The 27,603-nt window shown below is 34.1% G+C and overlaps 1 protein-coding gene across 13 annotated transcripts; it reads right to left on the bottom strand.

The window, feature by feature from the left end:
- Nucleotides 1–302: 302 nt before the first annotated feature.
- Nucleotides 303–27,603, bottom strand: LOC135678153 (uncharacterized). Of its 13 annotated transcripts, XM_065190619.1 has the most exons (20): nt 27,447–27,555; nt 27,279–27,323; nt 22,009–22,308; nt 18,322–18,507; nt 17,990–18,073; nt 16,659–16,718; nt 16,482–16,526; nt 15,238–15,443; nt 12,804–13,250; nt 11,601–11,727; nt 11,289–11,486; nt 11,067–11,156; nt 9,852–9,914; nt 9,268–9,342; nt 9,129–9,179; nt 8,255–8,332; nt 5,761–5,895; nt 3,134–3,241; nt 1,209–1,274; nt 303–564 (listed from the first exon to the last, which is right to left on the bottom strand). In XM_065190619.1, the coding sequence occupies exons 3-20, from the start codon at nt 22,306–22,308 to the stop codon at nt 496–498; spliced, it is 2,388 nt and encodes a 795-aa protein (XP_065046691.1). In that variant the 5' UTR covers nt 27,279–27,323; nt 27,447–27,555; the 3' UTR covers nt 303–495. The 13 variants fall into 13 exon arrangements, 12 of the variants coding, with proteins under 12 accessions (XP_065046691.1, XP_065046688.1, XP_065046692.1 ...); XM_065190616.1 differs by lacking the exon at nt 27,279–27,323 and having other exon boundaries at nt 27,447–27,603; XM_065190620.1 differs by lacking the exon at nt 27,279–27,323 and having other exon boundaries at nt 15,238–15,437; nt 27,447–27,603.

Below are 27,603 nucleotides of genomic sequence, written 5' to 3'. Positions count from 1 at the left end.
TCCATCTTTTTTGTTAGTTAATATCACTCGATTACATTTTATATAATCAATCTTTGTTGAACTTAATATATAAAAAAAACCTTTAATTACTACATTTTGTCTCCATAACTCGAATTTAGAATTTTTATCTTAACTGGATTTTCATCGATTAAAATAATATCACAAATATCATATATCATGAGGTCTTCCACATTTACATCCACACACATCCATCTTCCTATCTAAAGCAACAACAATCTGAATGATGTAGCTATCTAATAAAAATTCCTGAGTGTATCTCAATCAGATCAACTAAACTAGTGTTATACTGCAAAGTACTTTTAAAAATAGAAACAGCATTTTATGCCCAAAATCAACAGTTACTTTACAACAGAAAGAGCAAGATAAATAAATTTTGATAATGACCTTCTTGGGAACAAGATTACATATGTGAAACGGGAAAATTACATGAATTCTTTCGCCATATTTCCTTCTTCACTTCAGCCAACAAAATCTCTAATCCTTCTGGTAAAAGGAGAGAACAAAGTCCGTATGTACAGAGAAGAGTTGGGTATCCACAAAAAGCTGATCCAACAAGTCGAAGGAAAAAAAAAAAAAATACAATGATCAAAAACAATTTGACCAATTCAATACACCATGATGGAGTTAAAAGAGTCTAGCTTTATACATTTTATCCTAAATTCTTAAGCATGTCCGTAATGATCAGATTCAAATACCAACAAAAATTATAACAGGAACACATTGAAGCAAATGACCAATTCAATACTCCATGATGTAGTTAAATGTCTAGCTTCATACATTATTTCCTAAATTTTAAGCATGTACGTAATGATCAGATTCAAATACATAATAAAGTATTGATTTGGTCTAGCTTAATACATTATATCCTAAATTCTTAAGCATGTCCGTAATGATCAGATTCAAACACATCAAGCAAACTGAGTATATCAACAAAACCATGTAAAATTAACAGTTGGAAATTTAAAGACAAACTTGACTACATTTGTTCTAGTGGTTTAGATGAAACAATTTCTCTCATGCAAATGTGCAAAGAAACCAATTTTAATGCAAATGATCAATGATAGATGATGATAGATTAGAAGCCATAGAATGCAAAATAATATTTTTAAATTAACCACAGAGGAACTTATTATATTAGCAAAACCAAACACTCTCCAGTGCAAAGGAATAAGATGTCCAATGTGTACCTTCATAAAAGACCTGTCCCTATATGGAAAAGAATCAATATAACTGTCTTTCAGCAGCACCGAAACCTAGATATTTAGCACAAAACAAAAGTAGGTTAGGACTTGTGCCACTTATGAAACAACAATTTGAGTACAACATGAAGAACCTTTTAACTAATTTAAAACAACAAAATAAGTAGTAAAAGGTTCCGAGTTGCCCTTAATTTTTCAGACTGCGACCAGAAATCTACTTCTTATCTTATTTGCAATGGATTTGGTTTGGAAATATGGCCAAGAGGCAAGGCAGGGGCCTGCAATAATCGGTGTTAGGATCAACAAAAGATTTGACATTCTTCTGCTCATTTAACTCAACATATTCTGTTCCAAGCCAACGCATCATAATAGTAACAGCTCCACCACATAAATTAGTGGAACAGTATATATATATATATATATATATATATATATATATATATATATATATATATATACCGAATGGTATAACGAGCGGTATACTGCTCGGTATACAGTACCGTATCATACCAAGAGAGTGTTGAAACTTCGGTACGATACGATATTTCAATCCTTGGTACTAAGTACTAACCAACAATTGAAATATCATATCGTACCGGAGTTTCAACATTCGTTCGGTACGGTACGATACTACATATACCGCTCGGTGTGTGTGTGTGTATATATATATATATTTATAAAAGGCGACGTCGCTGAGGCAACGCGACGTCACCTCGCATATATATATATATATACATATATATATATATACATATACATATATATATATATACATATATAAATATATATTCCGTCATGTTCGGTAACGGGCGATCCGTGTACTAGTCAGCTGACGGACCGGTACATACCACTCGATACGGGCGGTATTATTTGAAACTGTATACCTTGGTACTAACTACTAAACAAGTGTAGCATTGGCACACTGGCATAACAGGTCCGCTATATAGATCAGTATGTCCAGCACTGGAATCCTTGTTGACAATGGTTTATCAGTAAATCCACAAGAATAAGAACATAAGTAAATCTGAAAAACATGTTTTGTACAGTTCAGCTAGTTCTACGATGAATTCTTAGAACTATAACAAAAGAAAATAACAGACGTATACTTCATGTGACCATGCCACTTATGAGTTGGTAATATTATCACTTCAAAAACCTTATCACACTAGCAGAAATAAACAAAGTCATGACTCATGAAGAGGGTTTAAGTTCCAACTCAATGAGATAAACACCATAGCAAAGTTGACCCAGCTAACAGTCCTTTGTTTGAGACACTACTTGGTAGGCCTAAAACAGATCAAATCAAAAGCAACAGGCTGAGTGAGATATTTGACTGAGATTAACAAGTTCATATAACTAAACAATGTCTACAAAGAGCATAGGACACAAAACAATGTAAAGGTCTGAAATTATCTTTGGGCCTGATATGGTGAAGAAACTGAAAAGATATTCCTGCAACTATCTGCATGCAGGTCCTATTCTTAATATATGGGTTAAGCCTCATTTGAAAGAAAAAATGAACTACTAAAGAACTAAATGTGAAGAGAATTTTATTTATCAATTATCAAACATTGCTTTACACCCTGTGACTCCCATGTTTAATGCATGAGAGTCTACCAAATAATCTGTGTCACATGGGAAGAGAGGTTATGCTTTGGCTGGTTTTCCACACTTGGTGGGAAGAAGCCATTATAGAAAGTTCATATAACCCTTGACTCTGGATGGTGGTCATGCATCTGAAAGGCATCTTAGATATAGTTGTTTCAACATAGCAGTTGCTTTTGAACTTTCCAACAAATTCAGGTTATCATAAAAGGTCCCAACATCATAATAAGGATCTTGGAAACTGAAAAGAAAGAACATCATAATCTATCTTTTAGCAGAAAAGCCAAATGTCAGACTCAAAAACAAACCTTGTCATTGTTGCATTGCACATTTGTGATCGTATGGGATCGCAGATTGGAGCAAAAAGAGTCTAGATACGATCTGAGAATTGCCAAGAAACCTTTAGCGGCTTCAATCTGTAAACACAAGAAAAAAAATTAATACGCATTTCAAAAAATTCTTAGTACTATAAAAAGATTTATATGTGAAGAAAAAATTAACCTTCCGAGTGTCAATAAGAATTATGCATATTTTACAAGAAAAACATGATAAGAATGCAAAACAGTGCCATGATTAAGTAACTTCAAAACAGTGTTTGCAGTTCTGGGTACCAGTACTAAACTGGTCAGGCATTGGAACAGTATGGGTTCATACCGATTTACCAAGTGTTGGTACACTGGTGAATTCTGGATTTTGAGAAATACATTAAACTATTACCAGAAATCTAGGAATAACCACGTTTATCCTTATTTTCTCCCCTTTTTTAGTTATATACAATCAAATTAGACAGCTATAAATTGATTTAGATCTATAAAATTATAAATAAGATGTAAAACAAATAACAGGCTACCAAAAAACACGCTGCCATGACTAAATTATGTGTTAATGGAATAATAATAAACACTTAATTAGTCATTATTAATCTAGCAACAAAAAACACACTGCAACGAGGACTAAATTACCACTAACTAACCCTTAATTATAGGTTAATGGAATAATCAAATTAGCCATTCATTTCTTAATCTACCAACATTAAACATACTAGAGCAAGCCCATAATTACCTCTAGTTAACCCTTAATTATATGTAAATGGAAAAATAAACCCTTGATTCATGGATAATTTCCTAATTAAGCAAGAATAAACATGCTACAATTAGCCCTTAATTAGGTGTACATTGAAGAATAATATCTTAAGTATGAATATACATGCTCCAATGACCCCTTAATTACCTCTAATTAGCCTTCATTAAGTGTATATGAAAGAATAAGACCTTCATTATCCCTTAATTGCCTAATCACACAAGAATAAACATTTATGAAACCTAATTACATGAAATATCAGGGATCAAATTTCAGATTAACTTGATCTCAAGACAAGTAGGATCATATCATGAGATTTAAGCCTCTTTGAATGCAAACCAACCTTCCCTAATTGTTTTTTTAAGGCAATCAGAGAAGATCTAAACCTTTCGCCCAAGAAAACAAGAGATTGAGGTTGAGAATGAGATTGCGAAAGAGAGTGAGGGTGAAATAGGAGAGGAGGGTGAAAGGGGTGTATTTAAACAAATAAAGAGGGGCTCCAGCGGTCGGATGGATTTAAATGACACAAATTTGGCTGTTACCATCAGCTACAGGTCAGTACTAATCAAATTTTGACTGGGTATTGCTGGTAAAGCATATGTATTACCCAGTACACCTCAAATACCGACTGGTATGTTTGTACCAGCCTTGAACCGACTAATATGTCACTGGTCTGAGAACTGATCAGTGGTCAGATCGGTGAATACGGAACCTACCACACTGAACTGGTCGAACTTACGAACCTTGCTTCAAAATAATCTTCATCATAGTGAAACTCCCATGTCAAGATTGGATTATTTGCTATGCCATTCAAGCATGCTGCGAAATTAGATTGCACAATACCAGGTTAAAGACCTTGACAATTATGAAAATAAAATTTCTCAAAGCAAAACCAAGTTCAGTACAGACTGTTGAGCAGACTATATCTAGTTTACACTCAAGAAAATTATTGTTCTACCTGAATTAGAATGAAAAATCTTGATTTCAAGTTAAAGTTATTGAGTTATAGATATAAAAGTATAAAACTATAAAAATTTCTTACTTTGTCCTCATGAAACAAACATAAGCTAATTTTTTTTGGTTCCAATAATAAGTTCATAGAACTAATTCAGCAAATTCTGACCTCCCTTTAGTGATGATGGATAAATTGTGTAGGACCGGAATCTCGCTTGACATAGAACACAAGGCAGATGTGGAGAACTGTTTTGTAAGTCCTAAATAAAGACAAGGTAAATGTAGAAAACTGCAAATGAAATTCTCTTTAATGGAGTAAGGTATGACATGAGGATGCAAGATTCAGTCAAGAACTGACTTAACATCAAATCCCCAAGAATTGTTGTTAATCACTGTTTAAAGCTTCTCCAAAATGGAGAAGATTTAGTGCTTGGACTGGTATTTGTGCAAATATTCTAAATGGAATCACATCTCATCTGTCACAGAAGTTAGCATATCCTGGATTTCCTAAGCTTTTCTTTTTTTAGTTACCATTTTTGAAAAATATCAAAAAATCACAACAAAAAAATTGAGTTGCATAAATTAGAAGTACTGTGGGAATAGAAATATTATGAAATAAATTTGATCATCGTAACTCCATTGAAAGATAGCAGTGGTTTTGCTACTACCCTTCGGATAACAAATTTCAATCACGTTAACTTATTTTTTAAGAAAATTAGCAAAAATCAAAATTTCAGTATAAACTACACTTAAGAATGCAAACTATGGCACAGCTCAACATAATAGAATTTTTTTTTTATAAATAATGTATCTACTTGGTTCATTAGCTTCCATAGCGAAACACTTGCACAAAGTCAAGAAAGAAGGAATAAAGGATACATGAGGTAGGATTAGAGCTTGCCTGTACATCAGTGCACTCATAAACCGGCCTTCTTCTAGCTAGGTAGCTTTCACCAACAAGTTTTGCATAGTATGGGCTTAGAAATGAGAATAATTCTTTATGTTGTGGCAATTGTGGCATTGAGGGCGATTTAACCTACATGGTCCAATTTGATGATGATTATGAGAAATAAAAAGTAGACAAAGAACATTAGAAATTCAACTTCAACAAAACAACTAAACAAGAACAGAAACCAAAATCCAATATATTTCAGAAAGAAATTACAACTAGCAAATATTTGAGAGATCATCTGTAATTATAAAGTAACAAGAAAAATATCTTGTACAAAATTGCCATATGCAAAAACCCTCATGTTTATTATGTGATGTCAATAGTCATTATACATATCCAAGTCATGTATGTACTATATATTAACTCTAATATTAAGCAACAGAGGAACATATTAACCACAAGTTAAATCATGACCACAATTATGAGTTTGTCAGGGATCATCAAACTAGTTCAGATTTGTTAGCAAATCTCAAAACTGTTCATTTATTCATTATCTCAAAAACTACAAACATCTCAGCTGTGTACAAACTACAAACCAAGATAACTAAAACTGCTTCTCCAAAGGCATTATTAGGCAACACAAATGTACGCCTATATAGCATGAACATAGCAGTCTATCATGTCATACCGGACAAATGATACAGATACAAGTTGGACTCAGTTTGCAAAATTGTTCTTAGGATCTACTTGGGATGTTACAACCAATCTTGGTGGCATGGATAAGATAGAATTGACAAAATAGAATCGCCAAAACAATATTTCAACAAAATAGTAAAAGATATCAAAACTGGAGAAAATGTAATATTCTAAAGAATTTAATTACCTTCATGTTTTACAAAATTTCTTACTTCCCAAAAGGGCATCAAATCAAAATTGTAAATTATAAAAAAATCAGGGCATAATTATCATATCATACAATGATATCAATGTAGTAAATAACTTATAAATATGTCATACAAAAGATTCAAACTTATTCACATAACCTATAAATATATTGAATGGACCCCATTATAGCCCCAACTGTTTCAAATTACCATGAAAGTGAAAGTGTCAGGTAATTGCAAATAAAAAAAATGTGTCAGTTAGTGCAAACAAAAGTAACCTTCATGCAACCATATTGCCACGTACTTTAAAAATAATCTCATGACATTTTTATTTTTCATTATCTATCACAGAATACGTATTTCCTTAACAGGTGTAGGCTACATATCGTCCTCTCTTCTTTCATGATATTCTTTCTTCTTCACTTTATCAATGATGGGTGAACAATGCAATCATGCTTTAAAATGTACTGACATACTGGTCTAACCGAGAAACAATACCAGCCCAAACCTCGGTGTAGCTCTCAGTATACCTTTCATTCTTTTCAGTGATACCGGATGGTGTATGCCACTTTACTGCTCAATATCTCGACGCTATATCAGTCTGATAAGTTGTCAAACGTGATTCTTGGAATTTAAAACCTTAAGTATAATATTAGTTGTGGCAATATCTACTATGGCAACAATCCGGTTGCTTTAAATAATAAACAAAATAGCAGCAGTGACTGTCCCAAACTCCCAATCATAGTTATAGGTTTCTTTTTGCCCTTTCTTCCTCTATTTCCCTCTTCTTATCCTTCCTTCCCATGCACTCTTCTTTAACTCTTTTAGGTTCTCAAATTGTTTGACCAAAATTGGCCAACTCCAGTCAAGATCAATTAACTCTTAACGGATCTGAAATTTTTTTAAGGCCAAAAAATTAGTCAAAATTGGATAGGTTTTAGGTAATGCCAATATGAATGGGGCATATTGTATCGGAACAGACTTGTCAATACATAATACCAATCAAGATTTTAATACCAATCCACAACCGGTATCAGGCGTGCACAGTATTAATATACCAAGTGTTATTTAGCTGACCAGTACTGACTTATATAGTCTGGCACCATTTTTAGTTGGACTGACTGATTCGTACACATCGGTATGTATCAGTTCAACCGGCTCAACTGATATTTAGAGTTTTGAACTAATATCACTGGAAAATGGATTAAGTCACCTTAGGCTACCAAATTATTGGAGTGTCTAGCAATGAATTTTGTCAATTTGATAAATTAAAGATTTAATAAAGATTACTATCCAAAGACTGTACAACCATTTCTCAAGAAGTTGGGAATGAAATTCTACATGGCAGAAAGAAATAACTTTAATACATAAAAAGAATGACAGATAACAGCCAACAGTGTAAGATGGGATGTTGCCTGATTTATCAGACAACTTCAACTATAAAATTCTGCAAATAAACTAATAAAAAGTCAAGACACAATGATCAGCAATATTATTTGCCGTAAGCATTCGAGTTGTAGAGGAAGAAGATGAAGGCAAAGAAACACTAATGTATTGATGCTAAGCTGATGACCAACACATGCATAATAACAATAGACATTCGAAGTTGCCTTGCCTACCTGGTTCTTGTCAGCATCAACAAGTATGACATTAGCCAACTTTGATTGTATGTCAGCTGTTTTGTTCTTTATTCCCACCTGCAAATGCACAAAATTTCCAAGAGAAATAAAAGTAAGCTTTAAAAAAACTACAAATGACAAAAGGAACTAGGAGATGGATCAAAGATGCAAATGAAGTCTTTCAACTTGGTTGATGGTCTTTTTTTTGTTGGGTTACATCATTCAACTTTGTGACTGATCTGTAATGTATTAGATCTCCTTCATTTTCCTTGTCCCATAATAGACAGAATTTTGTATTTGTTTATCTTAATAATGGATTATCTTAAGCATCCATCTCACAAAGATACACAGGTTGGTTTCATAGACCTACGCTGATGAAGAATATTAATCCAGAATAACTTAAGACCAACAGGTTATTGTAAATTCCTCCTGAGATTTGCCAGCAAGGAGTTATATCAAAGATTCCAAATTCTCATCCAAACAATCTATAAACAAATCAAGCCAATTTTTGCATAGATAAACAATAGTTACTTGAGTGATTTTGAATGAGTATTTTTGATAAAACAATGATGGTGTTGAAACAGAAAACCTTGACTACGGCTTTTAAACAATTTCAAGCTACATGTTTGTCAATACAATGCATCTCAGTAGTCTTCTTCTGAAATTCATTAAGCTAGATGTCAGAGCAGACCACACAGACACAAAGGGAACCAAACTAAATCATATGAATCTTCAAGAAGACTGAAGATTTGGTTAACTACAAAAATGACAGTTCTAAGGACTCCTGCAATTGACAGTCTTTTATGTCACTGCATGAAGATAAAATCAGATATTACAAGTTCAATAAATGGAGTTGTGGTATATAGAAACTTACAATGTATGGTACTGGTGCATCCACAAAGTCCAGCATATCATTTGGCAAAACCTAATTTTCCAGATATAAGCACACCGAATGTACAATTGCATGTAAAACCCTTTTATTGCAGTAGGTTAAAATTATTGAGGTTACATACTGGCATTAGTAGGCTATGCCACTGATAGGGGCGTATCAGCGGAACTACTGATAAAACTGAAGCTGATAAAACACCCTGCACATCAAATGTTGATTTAATAAATTGTAGAAATATCAGCCTTCACACTTGGAAGAGAATGCAAAGATTACTAACCAACAATTATCATTTATTTCATCGAACTTATGGCAAAAGCATGCCTATAGGCAATTCATGATCAATCTTGAGAAGATAAGGAACAATGTAGTCCCCAGATTCATTCGCTAGAATTACAAAAGATCACTAGCATGAACTTGGACATCCTCCAGCATATATGGATGCCTCCAACGATGCCACAATCATGATAAGATTATAAGGGATTCTTTATTTTAGAATTATTTAGTGTAAACAAACAATTATGTTAGCTGCTTTACATATCAATGCTGCAATAATATGTAATCATGATGAGATCAAGAATTCTGAATACAGGATAATAACACTAGACTAAATAAGGGGAAGTTAGGGACACTAAATTTACATTATTTAGAACGACATCTTGCACAAAAACAAGAATCGTAAAATAAAAGAAGAAAGGAAATGCACCTTACCAAGTTTGAGCAAATGACAACGATTTGTTTCTCTAAAAGTGCACCAGCAAGCATCACCAGTATCTGACAAGTGGAAAACAAAACAAGGACGTAGATGCAATGATCCAGTGTTACGTGTAGAGAATTCTCAAAAGGCACGAATATGATAACAACACATCCATATATCTGGGTTTTGGTCTCTATGGAGACAGCTAGATCAAGTGCATTGTTTGTGGAGTCAAGAGGTCAGGGCTTCGAGTCTCACAGCTAGCAAAATATACATCTATAGACTTTTACCATTAGCAGATGAGCAGTACACTTAAAGCCTAGGCACCAATTCGCATATGATTATCTGCAGCTATAATTTCTGCAATTCATCACAGAACTAATGCACTACGAATACTCGCACACATGCATCAAGTGCCCACCTTACGGCACCTCCCTCCATCTCTTATTCTCCCCTCTTCTATCTGTCTCTCTCTCCCCTTCCCTCCTGCTCCACCTACTCCCCCCTCCTCCTCCCCTCTTCTCTCACTATCTTACTCTCTTACTCTCTCCCTCTCTGATCCAAGTGATACTGACTGGTACCAAAGCTATAATGAGGTAAGAAACGTCAGACCATACAGGTACCATACTGATTCAACAACAGACTGGTTTTAGTACTGTATCAAGACATTAATCTATGCTAAGATAAGGCATAGGGAAAGGCTACCATTTATTAACCATCAAGATTTTTAACCATTTTCAGTATTGCATCAAGATTTTAACCATCATTTATATTTAGGGTTTTAGGTAAAGGCTACCATTTTTGAGAAACTTTTGGGGTCATATTCTTAGTGAAAGCTCCTCACCAACATTGTCTGTTGATGAAGGCCCATAGGCCAAACTATGTAAAGTTGTAAACATTGTGTATTGTCATGTGATTGTCACTCTCTTCTCGTATCTTCTTCCTCCCTATTCTGTGCTATCTTCCCTATAAAGGCCTCTTGGCAACAACACTAAGTAATTACAAAATCATGCCCATTGTGATTTTACATCAAAATGTAGCTGTCTACAGAATCACCATAAACAATCGAATAAGTTCATCTATGCATGGTACAATGTCAAAATAAGAAACTTTTTATTCTTTAACATTTTAGGGACCTTTGGGGAAGACAGGAGATTAAAATATTAACAAAAGGTTTGACATCTGAAAGGAGCTTCTGCATGTCAGTTTATAATAATGATAACACTTACATGTTCAAGCCTCAAGCATCCACAAATGGTTGCAACTGTCCATACAGACAGAGCAGTTGCCTCCTCTTCTGCCAAGAGAGAAGTACGTACCTATAATAAGGGCAGCACATAAACAAATATAAAACCTTTGTCAAGCTTGTTCATTCAAGCAGTCTAAAGCTATCATGGATATAGCAACCAGATAGCAAACTGAAGCTGAAACTAGGATTAGCAGAAATGTACCTCAGCCATCTCTAAGTTTGTGCCATTAGATCTTAGATCAATAGTGGAGCCAGCAATATGAAGAACTGTCTCACCAGGTCTATGAAACTCCAAAGGATGCAAGTGCTCCAAAGGCTGAAAAGTGAGTGTTGAACCTCTAGCAGGGCACTGTAATTCATAGTACTCACAAATGATCTGTAAGGATCCCTTGCAGTTTGCCTGAAATTAAATGGGAGCAGTAGATGAACTATTAGGGAGTTCATGAAATGTGGAAATTTCAGAATCCAGGATTTATTATACTTGTACCAAACTCCAGTAAAACTACTTTCAAACCTTGGCCCAATCAAGAATTTTATTTTGACGACCCAAATCTTCTTGACCTGATGAAGATGGCTCTTCCAGTTCTGCATTATCGATATTACTCCTAAGGTCTCTGTCTTCACATGGAGAACCCTGTAAACTGAACAGGCAGGGTAAAGATTTCCTTTACTAACTCAGTCATCACAGTTGCTACATTTTATCTTCATTTTATGCAATTAATTTAACTCTATGCATAAAAATGTTAAACCAGCCTAGAGATTATCATAGACCATTCTCTTCATAGAACACTCAGATGTAGTCATCAATCACTTGTACCATTTTGGAGTTGTGACATTAATTAAATCACTTCTGAAGGTGAAGATAATCTAAAATCATAATTTTATATGTAAAAATATCCCCTTAGGCCCATTTATGAGGTGACAACCATCTTTAAACAAAGTTTTGATTTAATAGAAAATTAATATTGAAAACCAAACATTAATCTAATCAATCAAATTACACATATGATACAGTTTTGCACACTTGCCAAAAAACATGATCTGAAGATGGTAACAACTGTCACTGACATGATCGCATCGCTGCTATGCACCTAAAAAGCTTGATGCCAAGTGCAACAGAAGAATTTGATGCAGATTTTACAAGTAATAAGAACATAGATATGTTTACTATCAAAGTGAAAACATGTTCGTTGGATATAGTATAATTATTTGAGAAATATATTCAACAATCAAATTTACAGTTCGACCTATTTCACAATGATCCCTGTTCAAAGTCTTTTGAGGATGTAATCATGACAAGAAGAATGACAAGTAATCTTGTCTACACTTGACTAAACACTAACATGAACAAATCATAAAATTCATGTGCAACAAAAAAAAATGTGTAAAGAAAAGAAAATTGCAATTCAATCACTAGGAAATTTTCAATGAACAAAAAACAAAGTTCAGAAAATAGTCTGATTATGGCTCATGTCTAATTGCAAAATTGATGCCACAAAATTAGGACTAACTTGTAAAAATTATTCCAAGCATACAGATGGCAATTATAGAATTGTTTGAAACATAGCAGATGAGAAACGACTAAAGGTTGTCTCAGTCAGACTGAGGTTTGCTTCAGGACAAGCATGTTCATAAGAGAAAAACAGATTAAATATGCTGCAACAATGGCATAATTTTCCGATATCATACTGGCATGATCATGGAAGATGATTTCTACCTGCCAGAAGATTCTGAGCTTTCATATACTTGACACCCTAAAAGTGGCAAAACAGCATCCATAACATGCCTCTCATGTTGCTTCTTTCCATTGATATTATTAATAGAATGATCAAGATTTCCTTCACTACAGACTCCATTTTCTTTTCCAGTTTGAGGGTCTCTTGCTCCTTGATTAACTTCCAAATTTACATTATTTTGGATGAAAATTTTAGGCTCTAAGACACTGATGGGATCCCTATCGCAAGAAACTTCCTCAGGAGTAGTTTCTGAAGTTAAATCAGAACCTCTTGCTGGGCTTAATCCTTCCTCCACAGCATATTCTACCCTCAAATTACTGTCAACGTTATTGTGCACTCGGTCTTCCTCAGCTGTTTCTTCTGGCGATAGCAAATTTAGCATGTCAGTGCCTTTTGTAAGCTGCTCCAATCTTTCTTCAATAAGGATACTACAGCAAAGAGAAGCATGTAAAAATTGTGACACCAACATAAACTAACACACACAAATGCAATGATTAAAGGAGAAAAAGCCTTCATAAATTAAAGAATCATCAACAATGCAAAAGTAAAAATTTACTTATTGATAAAATTAAGCACGTAAAATAAAGGGCCAGGAGAGAATAGCAAAACACAAAATAATGGATAATTGATTTACATTGTATAAAACACAAAATTATAATTGCAAATTAATTATATTAGAGATATGGCTTTGATGATTCTTCAAGATACATCAGAAAAAAATTTTCTAGTTCTCAAAACAATAACAGGTAGAAAATAGTAATCTTCTTCAACTAAGGGCCAAGAGAGAAACGGTGATGGCAGTTTATAGGTATACATAACACAAATGAAGAAAGCCACACTACTGAGCATCGTAAAATCATAGGAAAATTAAGTATATAGAATACAAATGAAGAAAACCACACTAATAAGTGTCATGATATCATAGGAAACTAAGCTAACCAACAAAGTCCAACACTGAACCACAAGCAAGCATGTCTTATCGTGGAAGAGAAGATGCCGTTCTATAGAAGTCCTATAACGTGTAGAGCATTAACAATCATGTTTTCACTGCTCAAGCATTGACCTTGGACCGGTTATTTTGGCTCAGTTTATTTTTGCTGTTAACGATAATTGAAGTAAAATATCCTTATATAGAGCTGACTTAGATGAGGAAATTCTAAAGACATTCCTTGAAAGGTTTAGTTTGAATCCAAGACTGCGTTTTTGAATGTTCAAAAATATCTTCAGTCAAAGGAAGATTTTAGCTTCCTTAAAGGGGTTAGAAATATAACCGAGTCAGGCCAATCAAGTACATTTTGTCAGAAAAAGTACTGATTAAACACAAGACTCAGAGGATTGATTGGAAAAATTAGTAGTCTTGAACCAGTGTTGGAGGATCAGCAGATCAGTAGGATCACATTTGCAAATTAGGTCAGGCCAATTACAAAATGTTCAACTCAAGAAAAATTAAATAATTGAATAAAAGTGAAAAAACTAATATAAGCTTAAAATGTTTTAATTTACTTCATTATTTAAAAAAATAAAAAATCTGAACCAAAGAATTCCAGCGCTCATTCACCTAACTACATAGCCCAACCCTCCCCTTATTTACTGCTTTCCGTCTTCTCCCCCGTATCTCACCCTCCCACCTTCCACACAACCAACACCCTTTTTTCAGTGTCACTTGGGTGGCAAAGTGGTGGTTTGGCAACAAGCCCAGGCAGCTTATACAGCGTGTGATGAAAGACAATGAGAGATGTGGGTGCAGTATGTGGTGGCAAGAAATGGAAGGGGGAGGTCACTAGGGAGGAAGTAATCAAGGGCCTGAGGAAGAGGATGGCAGCATGCAGCATAAGGATTAAGTAGTAATCTTCATGCTAAGCATTGGAAAGATCTAAACATTCTTAAAACTTAAAAGAAATAAAAGGATAGATAGAACTCAAGATACTTGAATCAGATAAGGAAAAGGTTTAAGTTTGGTGGTTGTGCTCAAAGAAAGTCAGAACTGGTGAAATCTTTTTTCTACAAACACCACCTTCCTCATCTCAAGATAAATAACATCAGTAGCACTTCTCTCACTTCAACAATCTTAGGCGTACCCTCTTAGGAAACTAAGAGACTACAGAAGGTGCAAATGCAAGATGAAACCAGATTGACAAAAATAAGAAAAATTCTCTTTAAAGGGACATCAAACATATCGATAGGATTTTCTTTAGAAAAAACAGCCATAAAGTGGATGGATCCATAATCAGGTATTAGTAAGTAACAAATTGTATGATAAATGAAACTGTTAAAAGTCAAACATCATATTGTAATCATTATTTCTAAATTGAGTACACTGCTAAGCTTTTGCAGTGATGTTTTCAGCGAGCAAAATACAAAACTAAAAGGCAATAAGAAGGTTGAAAACATTATCAACTTATATAGATGTATTACCTTTTCAGTATGCCAAAATGCATATCAAAAAATGGAAGCCTTGATAGAATGCAGTAACAACGTGATGTAGTTAATATATGACGGCTTAAGCGTGATGAGCATTGTTTCTCTCCTATAGGCAATGAAACCAAGTTTGAAGGTTTTTGCACGGGTTCTTCGACCAAGACACAGCATCCATACAAGGTTGAATCATCAGCAGCCTGTGACTTTGAAAATATTAAGAAATACTAAATTTATTGCAACAACAAGTCATATACTTAACTGACAGCACTAATAGGAAAAAGAAACAATGTCCTATCTTATAGATCAACATGGTTATATACCATATTAATTGGCTGAATAAGAAGCACCGGTTTATTAAAATCCAGATCTCATAATTATCTGGTACTCTGTCAAAGCTAGAATCGTTACATCACAGTATCACATTCTCAGCACTTAAATCAGTTATGGTTCTGAAGAAGTGGTAAATTTAATAACAAAGCCATAAACATAAACTATTTGGTGGTTCTTCTGAAAGACTGTTACAGAGGAGATAGTGGAATTCCACAAAGAAAGCACAAGTACCATTTCACAATAAGAAGCCAAAGATTCCCACATTTTGAAGTTGGCTCTGTGGATCTTGTCTAACATCGAACCCCTACCAAAGGCAATACCACAAATCAAAAACCCTTTATTTTACCCAAAAGTCTTCCACCAGGCCTAGTTGCTCAATAAGAAAAAGTGTTGGATTTCTTTTATTTTTGCTCTACCTAATTTCATAAGAGCTCTCAAGTCTCAACCATCAGTGTGAGAGAGACTATATTCAATAAGAACATTTAAGAATCACTATAACAGAGTATATAGTACATAGATTCTCAAGTATTATATTTTTTTAGAATGAGGACAATAAAGATCAATTTAAGGCTTTGCTACCGCATAGATAATGAAAAAGATGTGACATTCAATGATAAGTAGGAAATGATTCTAATATTTATATGATACAAATGTAAAATTACAAACCTCTCGAAACAATAAGACATCTGTATATCATAGACAGTGGTACTTGGGAGTGGGGATTGTAATATATTCTTCAAGTTTTTCAAATTTTCACTCTATATTAATTCTGTTGCTCAAGATTAGCTAAAATTTCACATAAATCCTATTTTGCTGGCATTGCCTGGAACAAAATTTCTGTTTGATGCAAATCAACAGCTAAAACTAATAACACAGGAAATTAACAAAAAATATTAGACAGGTTTTATTACCTTTAAACGAAAAACAAATGACTGATTGCTTTGCTTAAGCTGTTCCTGCAAAACATAGCAGCTTGTAGTGACAGGAAAACAGACACCAATCTCGACAAAGCAGGTGAATAAACCAATGGAATTTTTAATGTCCAGGAGAGCATTTCAAAGCAGATAACTTAGTTTATGAAGACTCACCTGCCCTAGTATTATTTCATTCAGCTCACTCAATGAAGGAGTTCTTTCAACAGCATGAACCTAGAATGAAAAATCCAAGTGTTGAAATCACAAAGACGTAACCGTGCCAATCCAACCTATGAATGCTGAAGGGAACAGAACAGGTGTAGAGAACGGAACTCATATAAAGGTAACAACTGTCTAAATAAAAGCATACATATAGTATTTAAAATTTACAACAGTTTAGATAATTAGTCTAAAAGTGGAGTCTATTACAATGCAAAATAGTATGAAGCAGTCTAAATAGATCAAAGCCTTATGTCAAGAAAATGATATCTCCCTCCCTCCTCCTCCTCTCATCTGGCAGTGCAAGGCCCCCTTCTACAGCTCCCAATTCTCTCTGCCACCTCCCCCTTCTCTCCTAGCAGTGCAAGCGCTCCCCCCTTCCCCACACTCGGGTCTCTATCTCAGCCATGTGAGGGCACCCATCCCCTACCTCTTCGCATGTATTATCTAATTAGTAATGATATTTTGAATATAAATGATATGAAACTCATGTATTATCTAATTTTGTTTAATGATTGTCTTTATCCTTAATTATATATTTTTATAATTTTTATATTGGTGAGTGTCTCGCTTCACTTAGGCGAGCGCCTAGAGTAAACATTTTGGAACCTCAGAGTCCTTTAGCGCCTCGAGCCTTTGCCAGTATTAACAAAGATGAAAATGGGAGAGACAAGCAAATAACATGGTTTTGTAGATGAAAATGGGAGAGACAAGCAAATAACATGGTTTTGTTAGGCCACGTATATTATACCAAGAATGCAAGAGAGAGACAGAGAGAAGAGAATTAGCAATCTAGAGGAAAAGGATGTTGAAGCATTAGCTCTGAAGATCCTGGTTTCATATTAAAAAATATCCAGTATGTTGTAGATTATTTCTGAGGTCAAGAGCATTTTGGCTACCAAAATTCTCTTGATAAATGCAACAGGGAAGTTGAACAAACACGGGAAGTCGAGTGAAGAACAAGTACAACTCAAAAATATCTAAACCCAACAAAAGAGAAGAATCCAGCATTTGCTTTTGGATCTCTATGCAGATAATTGAAGTGGCCTAGCAGAAGTCTAACTAGCACATTCCTTTTCTATATATTACATGACTAGCAATCGATCTAATAGAAATGGTGATGAGTGAAATACACTAAATGTAAAGATTTTAATTTATGAAGTATCAACTACATTCACCAGAAGGTATGTATCCACTCTAATACACATTTAAGTCTTCAGAAAACATATGGAAAAAAGATAACATTAGAGAAACCCAAGAAATAACATGGTTTAAAAGTACTAAACCTCCAAGCCTCCAGGAAAGCAAAATGAGAGAAGATCCTTATACTTGAGGGGTAGCTGTTTCTCAGGCGGATAGACAAACAGAACCTAACAGAAGGAAGAGTTTAAGAGTTCAGCCTGCATGTAAAGCAGCTAATCTGATGTTGTAAATGGTAGGAAAAGACCAGAAACTAGGAGGCATAAAGTTGCAAAGCAAGATGCAGCAGACCTTTTAGAGTTTAGAATAAGAATACTAATAAAAACATATCTCCAAACATGCATGAAAGTCTATCCATAAACAACATTAGACATATAATTATAACATTTATAATAATGCATGCAGATAGGATAAGAACCTGTGGTTCAAGATTTGATTCAGCATTAACTTGATAATTGTAATTCAGTAAGTTTCTTCTCTTTGAGTAATCATTGTTATGATCCAAAACCAGCTTATGAAGTGCTTGGACATCAACACTAGGATGAAGTCCAACAACCACCATGCTCTCAAAAAATTTTGTTGGCTCCTTCACAGATCGCTGATCCTGCTTGGAAAAATTTGAAGGCATATGCTACAACTTAAAATGCATGATATAAGTTGGGAAATAAATTCGAAACACGACAGACATGTCAGATTATCAAGGCAAGCAAAAAGAGACTGAAATTACAAACTCATGATACCTTTTTTCAGTAAGTGTTCAGAATTAAAAGCATATGATTCATATGACACAATATATGCTTTAAAGTTTAAACAGTCCATGATGTTCCTCCAATTTACAAAACAAAGATAAATTGACAAATTGTTTCATCCACAGTTCTCCAATTAACCTGAAGAATTTAGAAGTCATATAATACCAGAGAAAAAGGAATTCAGAATACACAATATGTTGCTGCTCCAGAAAAACAAGACTGGACAAACCCAACAGACCACTGGCTCAGTTCCCTAAGCAAACAGAACATACGACACAATTTATATATAATATACATATAAGATAAGCCAATGCAGCTGCACAAGAAATTCTCAAATGCATTGTGGGTGTCTGATTTGCTTTTTATGGCAAATGTCCTTAAAATGTTGAATTATGCAAAGAATAAAGTGTCATTTAACTCTTCTCAGATATCAATCACATGATAGACTGTACTCAAATATCTTAAAAGCCTTCAAAGTAGTTAATTAAGTGTTTAAAATGTAAGCTTTTAGGTGGCTGTTTGAGACTATTACTAATCTTAGATGATGTATGGTCAATCATGCGGACTGCACTTAAACCAGCATAGCCAAACAAGCATCAGGGGAATACAGAATCAAGTGTCCATAGGCTGTGCTGGTGCACAGGGTCAACATTTATACAAGTGTTTTCTCTGGCTGCCTGTAAGTTCTTGTAGTATTGTTTCATCATTTATTTCAAAACAAGAAAATGAAGGCTTCTTCCATCTTCCAAGGTTCACGATGACTTCTCCTTTTTTTTCCCCTTTCCTCGTCTCTTGGAATATCTACTTCTCTTCTCTTCTTACTGTTTTCTCTAGCTTTCCTATGTTTGCAGAAATTAAAAATAGCTATTGTTGCAATTCAAAAATAATAATTTTTTCTTTAAGTAAAAGCTTTAGATATCATATATCAATTACTCAATAAAATAGAGAGATCGACGAGGATATAATTCATAGAGTAAAAACATGATGGCTAAATTGACGAAAGGCGTCAGGAGTCTTGTGTGATCATCAAATACCTTTGAGATTAAAAAGAAAATTTTATAAGATTATTGTGACTTGTAAGACCAACAATGCTTTATGAATCTAAGTATTGGACAGTTGAAAAATAATATATACAAAAAGTTTGTGTTGTCCAGATAAGATTATTGAGATGAATGTGTGGAGTTACTAGGAAAGATAGGAAAAGATATATTTATTCATAGACAACCAGATATCACTTCGATAGATAATACGATGAAAAAAAATCGTTTAAGATGGCATGAACAAATGCTTAAGAGACTTCTAGACGCAGTAGTCAAAAGAGATGAAATGAATAATATTAATGATATGAGAAGAGGTAGAGGAAAATCTAAAAAAACTTTAATAAAAACTATAAATAAAGATTTAAGCACTCTGAACTTAACTAAACATATGGCCTTTTATAAATCTCAATAGCGATAAAAGATCCATGTAACCGACACTAAATAGTTGGGACTTACGGCTTTGTTGTTGTTCTTGTTGTTGTATTATATGTTCTGTAAGCAATAAACAACAATTTCAATTGTTTCTGGAAGTTCATAACCTCATACTTCTTATTGAATATGTTATGAACCATATTACTAGCTCAACATGACATAATGTAGAAGTTATATTTCCTTTGAAAGAAACAATATGTGCACCAAATTGACTACTTGTGTGCATATGATACTCTTACACAATATTCTGATCAGAATAACCAAGCATTTTTAGAAAATGAAGACCGGTTATACATGACTATGCAAACAAATACCAAACATCTTATAGGCATGAGGTCATAAATTTTTGAAAATCCAAACGGGGTTCAGGATAAGCCATTCACAAAATTTGGGATTGAAATCAATCAGATTAGGGATTATAGCTGACAGATTAGGTCTTGGTCATCACATAATTAAACATTACTTCAGAACTAGAAAGTACAATACATCCAAAAAAACTTAAATCTACTAATTAATTTTTTTTAAGATTTTAAAATTTGTCCTTTAGTAAATTATTTGAAAATTTTAGAAAAATTCCTGAAAAAGCCTGGGATCATCTTTTTCATTTTATCCCCAGCCAAGACCAGCTTTAAAGGGAATGGACACAATGTTCTTCCTTAAATAAACAACTACCAATAGCTTTCCTTTATAATGTGATATTTTCTCTGTGTCCTCTCTCCCTCTCATTTTCTCTCTTATCAACAAAAATCAGTAGTTATTTTTTCCTCTTCATCTTCCACCATCACACCATAGTCACAGCCTCCCCCTCTCTCTCCTTAACCAAAAAAAGTAACTAAACTTATGTTTTCCTTTTTCATTTTTCTCCTCCTCTTCTTCCACCTCTTCGGCTAACAAACCACTGCTAATGTTATTTATGTACCAGCCTCCTCTCTCCCTTCTCCCTTCTCAACAAAAAAAAAAAGAGAGACAGAAACTATTCACTTCTTCATCTTACACACCAGACGTTGCAACAATGATTTCAGTCTCCTTCATTCTCTTCCTCAGCACAACAAAAAAATGTGTAATGTTATTTCTGCACCAGCCTTCTCTCTCCCTTCTCCCTTCTCAACCAACAAAAAAAGAGAGAGAAACTCTTCTTCATTTCTTCATCTTACACACCAGACATTGCAACAATGATTTCAGTCTCCTTCTTCATTCTCTTCCTCAGCACAACAAAAAAATGTGTACTTCTTTAATAACCATTGTCGTTGTTATGGCAATTGCCTCAACCCTTCCATCATTTAGTGTCCGTTATATATAATATAAAAACTTCACGCTTATAAGGCCGATGCAAATTGGGTGTTCTCTTCCACAAACATGCTACCACCTTTTGAACAGTATGGACATGAGCAGTTACTTGTATATATTGTATGGCATTGACAAAATTCACCACATCAGCCTTACTATAAAGTATAAACTACTAATATCTTTCCATAATAGTAAACAAGACATCACATTGGCAAATCTAATGCCCAAAGACTAACTCAAACAAAAATTTGTGGAGGAACTACTCTGACTATTCAACTATAGAAAAGGGACCATTTATGATATTAACCCTATGTGAAACTAATGGAAAATCACCTAAATTGATTGATCAAAGACAAGTTTTTGAAGGCAAAGGTCAAACCCCAAGAATGTTTGTTTAGTTTAATTATATGAATTGATCATTGTTGATGTAGAAAAGAAAGAATATATACTTATCAGTAATCTATTATGTCAGACACGATTATCCAAAATAAGATTCAGAAATATTTCCCCACTAAAATGACACGAGAAGAATACCTAAATGAAAAAAACATGCCTTAACCCCTTCAAAAGAACAAGAAAAAGAAAACAAATTGTTACCAATGATTGCACCTGAAACCTAGCCCACTGGCGCTTTTGACTTGTAAGGATTTCTGGATTGTAAGATCCCTTCACTTCTGGTGTAGCTGATAAACCCTTCAACATTCTTGAAACATGACGTCGAAATTTTTGAATTTGGCTATCACCATTATCATCCGTGGATGAGAATACAACAGATGGGTGTGGTGATCGAACAGTTGCAGCTGAAGTAGCAGCAAGGAAAGCCCTGGCAACATCTTCCGTTTGCATGAATAATGAAGCACCCCATCCTGGGCTACCAGAGTCTTCATTCTTATCCATCTGACTTAAATGAAAAATATCAGGTCACATTCAAATGATGTGGCATATATATCTCAACAGAAACACTAGTGTTTTTTCTGAGGAAAGATTGAAGAAAAAGTGTCTTTCAAATGAAATTACAAACAAAGAAATAATCAATAGTTATAATCATGAAATTTAGTGACAACCGAAATTATAATAAATAGCACTTTCTATCATTTTCTAATCAAAAAATAAAAAATAAAAAACATGCAGTTAACGTAGAACAGGTCTGTGTCACGGAAGCATGGACAGCAAATATTCGCCCTCCTACCAGCTGAAAGGTTCGCGGGCCAGGTGTAATACAGTACACCCACTACTAGAGCCATCAAATTTAGAAACTTCGAGAAAGCATTACACTAGGAACTAACACTAACAAAGCAGAATTAATGAAAAAGAACACTGTAGGGTAGCTTGAAGATGCAACCAAACTCCTTATCATTCCAACGTACTAATGTTGGTTACTAACAGTCAGTAGGATAAGCATCCAACAAATTGCATACTTATCTGATTATGGTTCAAATATCAAACAAAAAATTTGGAGATGTACAAAGTACTAGATACAAACTTTAGAGAAATACATAGTACTAGATACAAACTTTAGTGTATAAGAGTGTGATAGTTATTCTTGTAAATGAGGACTTTAAGTAATATGTTACTGACTTATAAAGAATTTGTATTATGATTTAGTATAAAAATTTATGTTGAAGACGCAATCATAACGGATCATAGACCACAATACATCTTGGTATATTGCCTCCTTTATTTATTTGTTATTTTATTCGATTATACTGGGCAATATAATGTTGGTATACCGCTTGGCATCTTGGAACTATGCAGTCAGATACATTAGTGTCAAATCAGTATTTGAAACATTACAACAACAACAACAATAACAAAACCATAAGTCCCAACAGTAATTGAAACATAGTTAATGATATATATGTATGAAAATAATTAACAAAAGATAAAGAGCAAAGGGAGTGTTATAAGGATGAGTAAAAGACTTACAAGGAGGAAAAAGACCGTGGTAAGGAAAATGTGTCACATCCCGGATTTTTGTTTTTTTTTTTCAGGATCACATCTTTCCACACATTTAGAGCCAAGTAGATGAACATCACTTTATTAATAATTTATAAACATTTATTATAATTTATTTATTCATCAAATCACAAGTGGAAAAATAAACATAGTGATGTTAACTCGATAAATCATCCAAGTGACTAGGTTACCTAGCGGTAACGGAAGGTCCGCTCTCCACTAGAATTTGATTTAGTAGTAGTGGGACTGTGGGAGATTCATTTGAAATTCAAAACAAAGAAAATTCAACAACGCTGAGTAGGAACCCCAAAAGTTACTTCAAAATAAATACATGATAAAAAATCAATCATCTCATTAGCGTATATCAAATACCCGAAAGAACACTCCCCCAACAATGGATGGAAAGGCTTTATCCTACGAGATGAGTTTGTGTTCTCCCAACAGCGGATGAAGGCAAACTCATATCGCACTCCCAACAGTAAATAGAGTAGCGTCCCTCACCCATCAAAGTGGGGACACATTCCTCCCAACAGTGGATGGAGGAACCGTCCAGACGCCACATCTAACGACCCACTAATCCCTGAAGGGAATCGTCCTACCTAGTCTCGACAAGGTAATAACAATATCTCATACTAATCATGTCTATGTTGAGATAAAATAACACATCAAAAACATCTCTTTTAAACGTCATTCATGTTAAATATTACTAATTAGCCCTCAATTAACTTAAACCCTAGTTTAATCGTTTACATTAAACTTGATTTAACAAGAACCTAGTTGAACCGATTTCTAATCCTCATTTAACTAGCCTGGAACCACCCTAAACTAGTATAATTTGGACTAGATTAGATTTAAATTAGGTAAAACTGACTTGAATAAGTCAATAAATTCGGAATCACCCTGAATCGATCTAAGACTAATCAAGCCCAGTTTAGTTCAATCAATGTTTGGGCTCAAATCTAACAATAATATTGGGTTAGGTTAGGCCAGCCCACATACTAGTTATGTGCACTACACATGACTAGGCATGCATCACACTAGGTTAGCCCAGCCCTGGCTCATAGACTGCTCATGTGCATCCCATGTGATCGCCCATGATGGCTGGGCTGGGTTAGCCTACGGGCTAGGGCTTGACTCGCGATTGGGCTTGGCCTATGGGCTAGGCCTGGTCCGCTGAATAGCCCTGGCCAGTGGGCTGTGACCTGACCTATGGGTTGGGCTTAGCCTGCAGACGATTTCAACCCAATTCCTATCCAATTTCATACAAAAACATATATTCAGTGACAATTATATATATATATATATATATATATAACATTAAAAGATAAGATTGGGAAATAAGCTTTAATACAAGAAAATAACCTTCTAAATTCAACAAGAATTAGAAATCATACTTTCAACACATGCATAAGTTTAACATAATTTAGTCAAATAAATTTTAAACCATTCAAAATAACACATTTTAAATTTCAGATCAAAGAATATCAAAAATTTTAGATAACATATTTAATCTAATAAGAAAATTTTAATCCAGATAAGATTAAAGGTAAACTATAATATCATGAAATATCATATATTTATTACATAAAACATGTAAATTTTTAGCATGTTTAAATAAAAACCTTAAGCAGCGATCCAAGTAAATATAAAAAAAATCAATTGATAGATTTTAATTACAACAATAAAAATTTTGACATTTAAAGGATTGATAAATATTTTCGAACTATAAAACTTTCAACATTTAAAGAATCAAAATAAAAACTTTTATTTTTCAAGAAAAGTAGGGAAACCTACATCTCCTCGGTAGGATATAACTCCTCGTTCCTCCGGTTGTTGGGCTCGGCTAGGTGAGGAACGAATGAGAGAAATCCCTCCCCTTAAATAGGAGGAGGTGAGCCTCCATTAAAGGAATTTTTTCTTAATTTTCGTATTTATTTAATATAAATTATTTTTATTTAATATATTAACAAATATGATATCACCCTATTTGAAATGCTTAATAGTCATTTTCTAATTCCCAATGACAAACAAGGAAATAAGATTAATATTTCTTAAATTATAATGGCAAGTAAGGAAATAAAAATTGATTCCTAAATTAAATATTTGATTTGATTACAAGACGAGGGTTAGATGGATGAATCTAATAAGAGATAGCAAAGAAGGAAAATCAAGGCTATGAAGACAGAAAGAAACTCACAGTTCCATTAAGAAAACATCATAACTCAATACATCATCAAAGACTCCCGACTAAACTCCAAGTTATAATGACACGTTAACAAAAGGAATTTCTCTGGAAAAGTAAAAAATGAAAACAAAGATTAGATCAACTGATTCCACTTTCTTGTTTCTCCCTTCCTTTTTACTTGATCAGAATCTTCAATATTATATGGGATTATAATTTTGATGTGGAACTGTTGTCATGTTTCTCCGGCTAAGTACGGTGATCTGTTTCTATATAACAATCAAATGATCATATACCACATTTCTAATCCTGACAGCTTACCAAATATTAAGATAACATTAGACTCCTAACCATAACTAATATAGACCCAAATCTGATAAAAAAAATATTTACTCTGTTGAAAATCACATGCTAATGTACAAATAGAGACCTAGAAAGTAGAGAAAAAAAATCCTATAACTCAAACTACTCCTAGGAAGTTACCATACAAATAAATAAATAAAGTACATAGAACATTAGAAATGTATGCTAACACTTCCCAGACTCAATCAAAACCTAATTAGACAAAATGTTAGCTTTAAGCTCACACTGATCTTCATCATTCTGCACAACATCACACTTTTCATAATGAAGTGTTGTAGATGTGAGGACTTATAGGAATAAGACTTGAATATATAAGTAATTATACTAAGACCAAAATCAAATATATAGTGAGTAACTTTAGAAATGTTAAGAAAAAACTTAAAGAGTATAGTTAAGATGAGAGGAAAAGGAGTTCTTGCAATTAAATATTTTATATATCTTTTATGAATCATTCAGCAGGAAGAAGAAGAAAAACAGAGCAATCAGTCAACACAGGATGATTAAAATTGAAAGTGGTTTCATTAGCTCAATGTAGTTGTTGTATGTTCCCGTGGTTAAAAGGTAAATTTACAAGATTGTAAAGTCTGCAATGTCTTACAATCTGGAATGTTGGGCATTAGAAAACAAGAAAAAAAAGGTAATATCAGTAAGACGAGGACATAGAGTTGGATATGTGAGGTTACCAAAAAAGAGAGACTGAAAATTGTTTACCTTCAAAAACAACTAGATATAGCTCTGACAGATAAAGGAAAACAACATTTAAGATGGCATCGATATGTCAAAAACATATTATGAAGTGAATTGTTTAAGGATGTTAGTACAACGAAAAGTAGAAAACTTCATCAGAAACAATAAAAAGAGATTTTAATCCACGCAGTTGGCCCAAATTAGCTGGAAAATGACAGTTTGCTGCTCTTGTTGACACGTCAACTAATCATCCAATTCACTCACCTTTCCTAAATCTGAAAAAGTTGTATGGGCCTTCTTTCACATCCCAAAATAAGAAAGGAAGGCTTGGCAACCTTCAGAAACCAAATTAATCGCCACCAAAATAAACTGCACTCGTGCAGCTTCACCGGAGAGAATTTTTTTTTTTAAAAAAAAAGCATTTCCGCCGCTACCATAGAGCAGATGTACCCATTTGACCGCAAGAACCACATCGCATCTTAAACGACCGTTCGATTGATAATGAACACTTCATAAAACTATTCAAATTCAGCATGATTTCAACAAAAACTCAAAAAAATATTACTTTTCAACGGATTTGACAACCACACTCCAGAAAAAACTCAGACAAACAAAAAGTTGCACCTTATAAGAATTTTTTTATTACGAAAAGATGAGACCATCAACAAAGATCACTTACCGCAGAAGATCCTTTTCTCAGAAGCTGCTCCTGATTCGGAAGGAACTAAGATTGCTCACGTATTATTTTGGCGATACACAAGGGAATCGAACGAGCAATTAAAGGAAAAGGGGAAGAACCGGAGAATCTGAGAGGAGGAAACAGGATAAAAGGATCGAAATCGACTACCTAGGAAGATCCGATGGATTGAAGTGCAAGTGCGCCGGCCGCCGAGGGCTCCCTCGCTCCTTTCCTTTTCCGAATATATCGTGAGAGAAGAAACCAAGACACTGCAATTTGGCTTGGACTAAAGAAGTTATAAATGCACCGAACACCAAACCGAAAC

This window comes from Musa acuminata, chromosome BXJ1-7 (assembly GCF_036884655.1).
Source record: "Musa acuminata AAA Group cultivar baxijiao chromosome BXJ1-7, Cavendish_Baxijiao_AAA, whole genome shotgun sequence".
Classification (NCBI taxonomy): Eukaryota; Viridiplantae; Streptophyta; class Magnoliopsida; order Zingiberales; family Musaceae; genus Musa; species Musa acuminata.
The sequence above is the reverse complement of the archived record's forward strand: the minus strand, read 5'-3'. Positions and strand labels throughout refer to the sequence as shown.

Bases quoted from the DNA above. Each gene is read 5' to 3' on its own strand.
- LOC135678153 (XM_065190616.1), bottom strand. From the start codon at position 22,308: ATGGATAAGAATGAAGACTCTGGTAGCCCAGGATGGGGTGCTTCATTA. The intron at 9,915-11,066 runs GTAAGTGTTATC...TCCACTTGTCAG, and splicing joins GATGCTTGAGGCTTGAACAT to ATACTGGTGATGCTTGCTGG. The intron at 9,343-9,851 runs GTAAGGTGCATT...TTTGATGTGCAG, and splicing joins TTGTCATTTGCTCAAACTTG to GGTGTTTTATCAGCTTCAGT.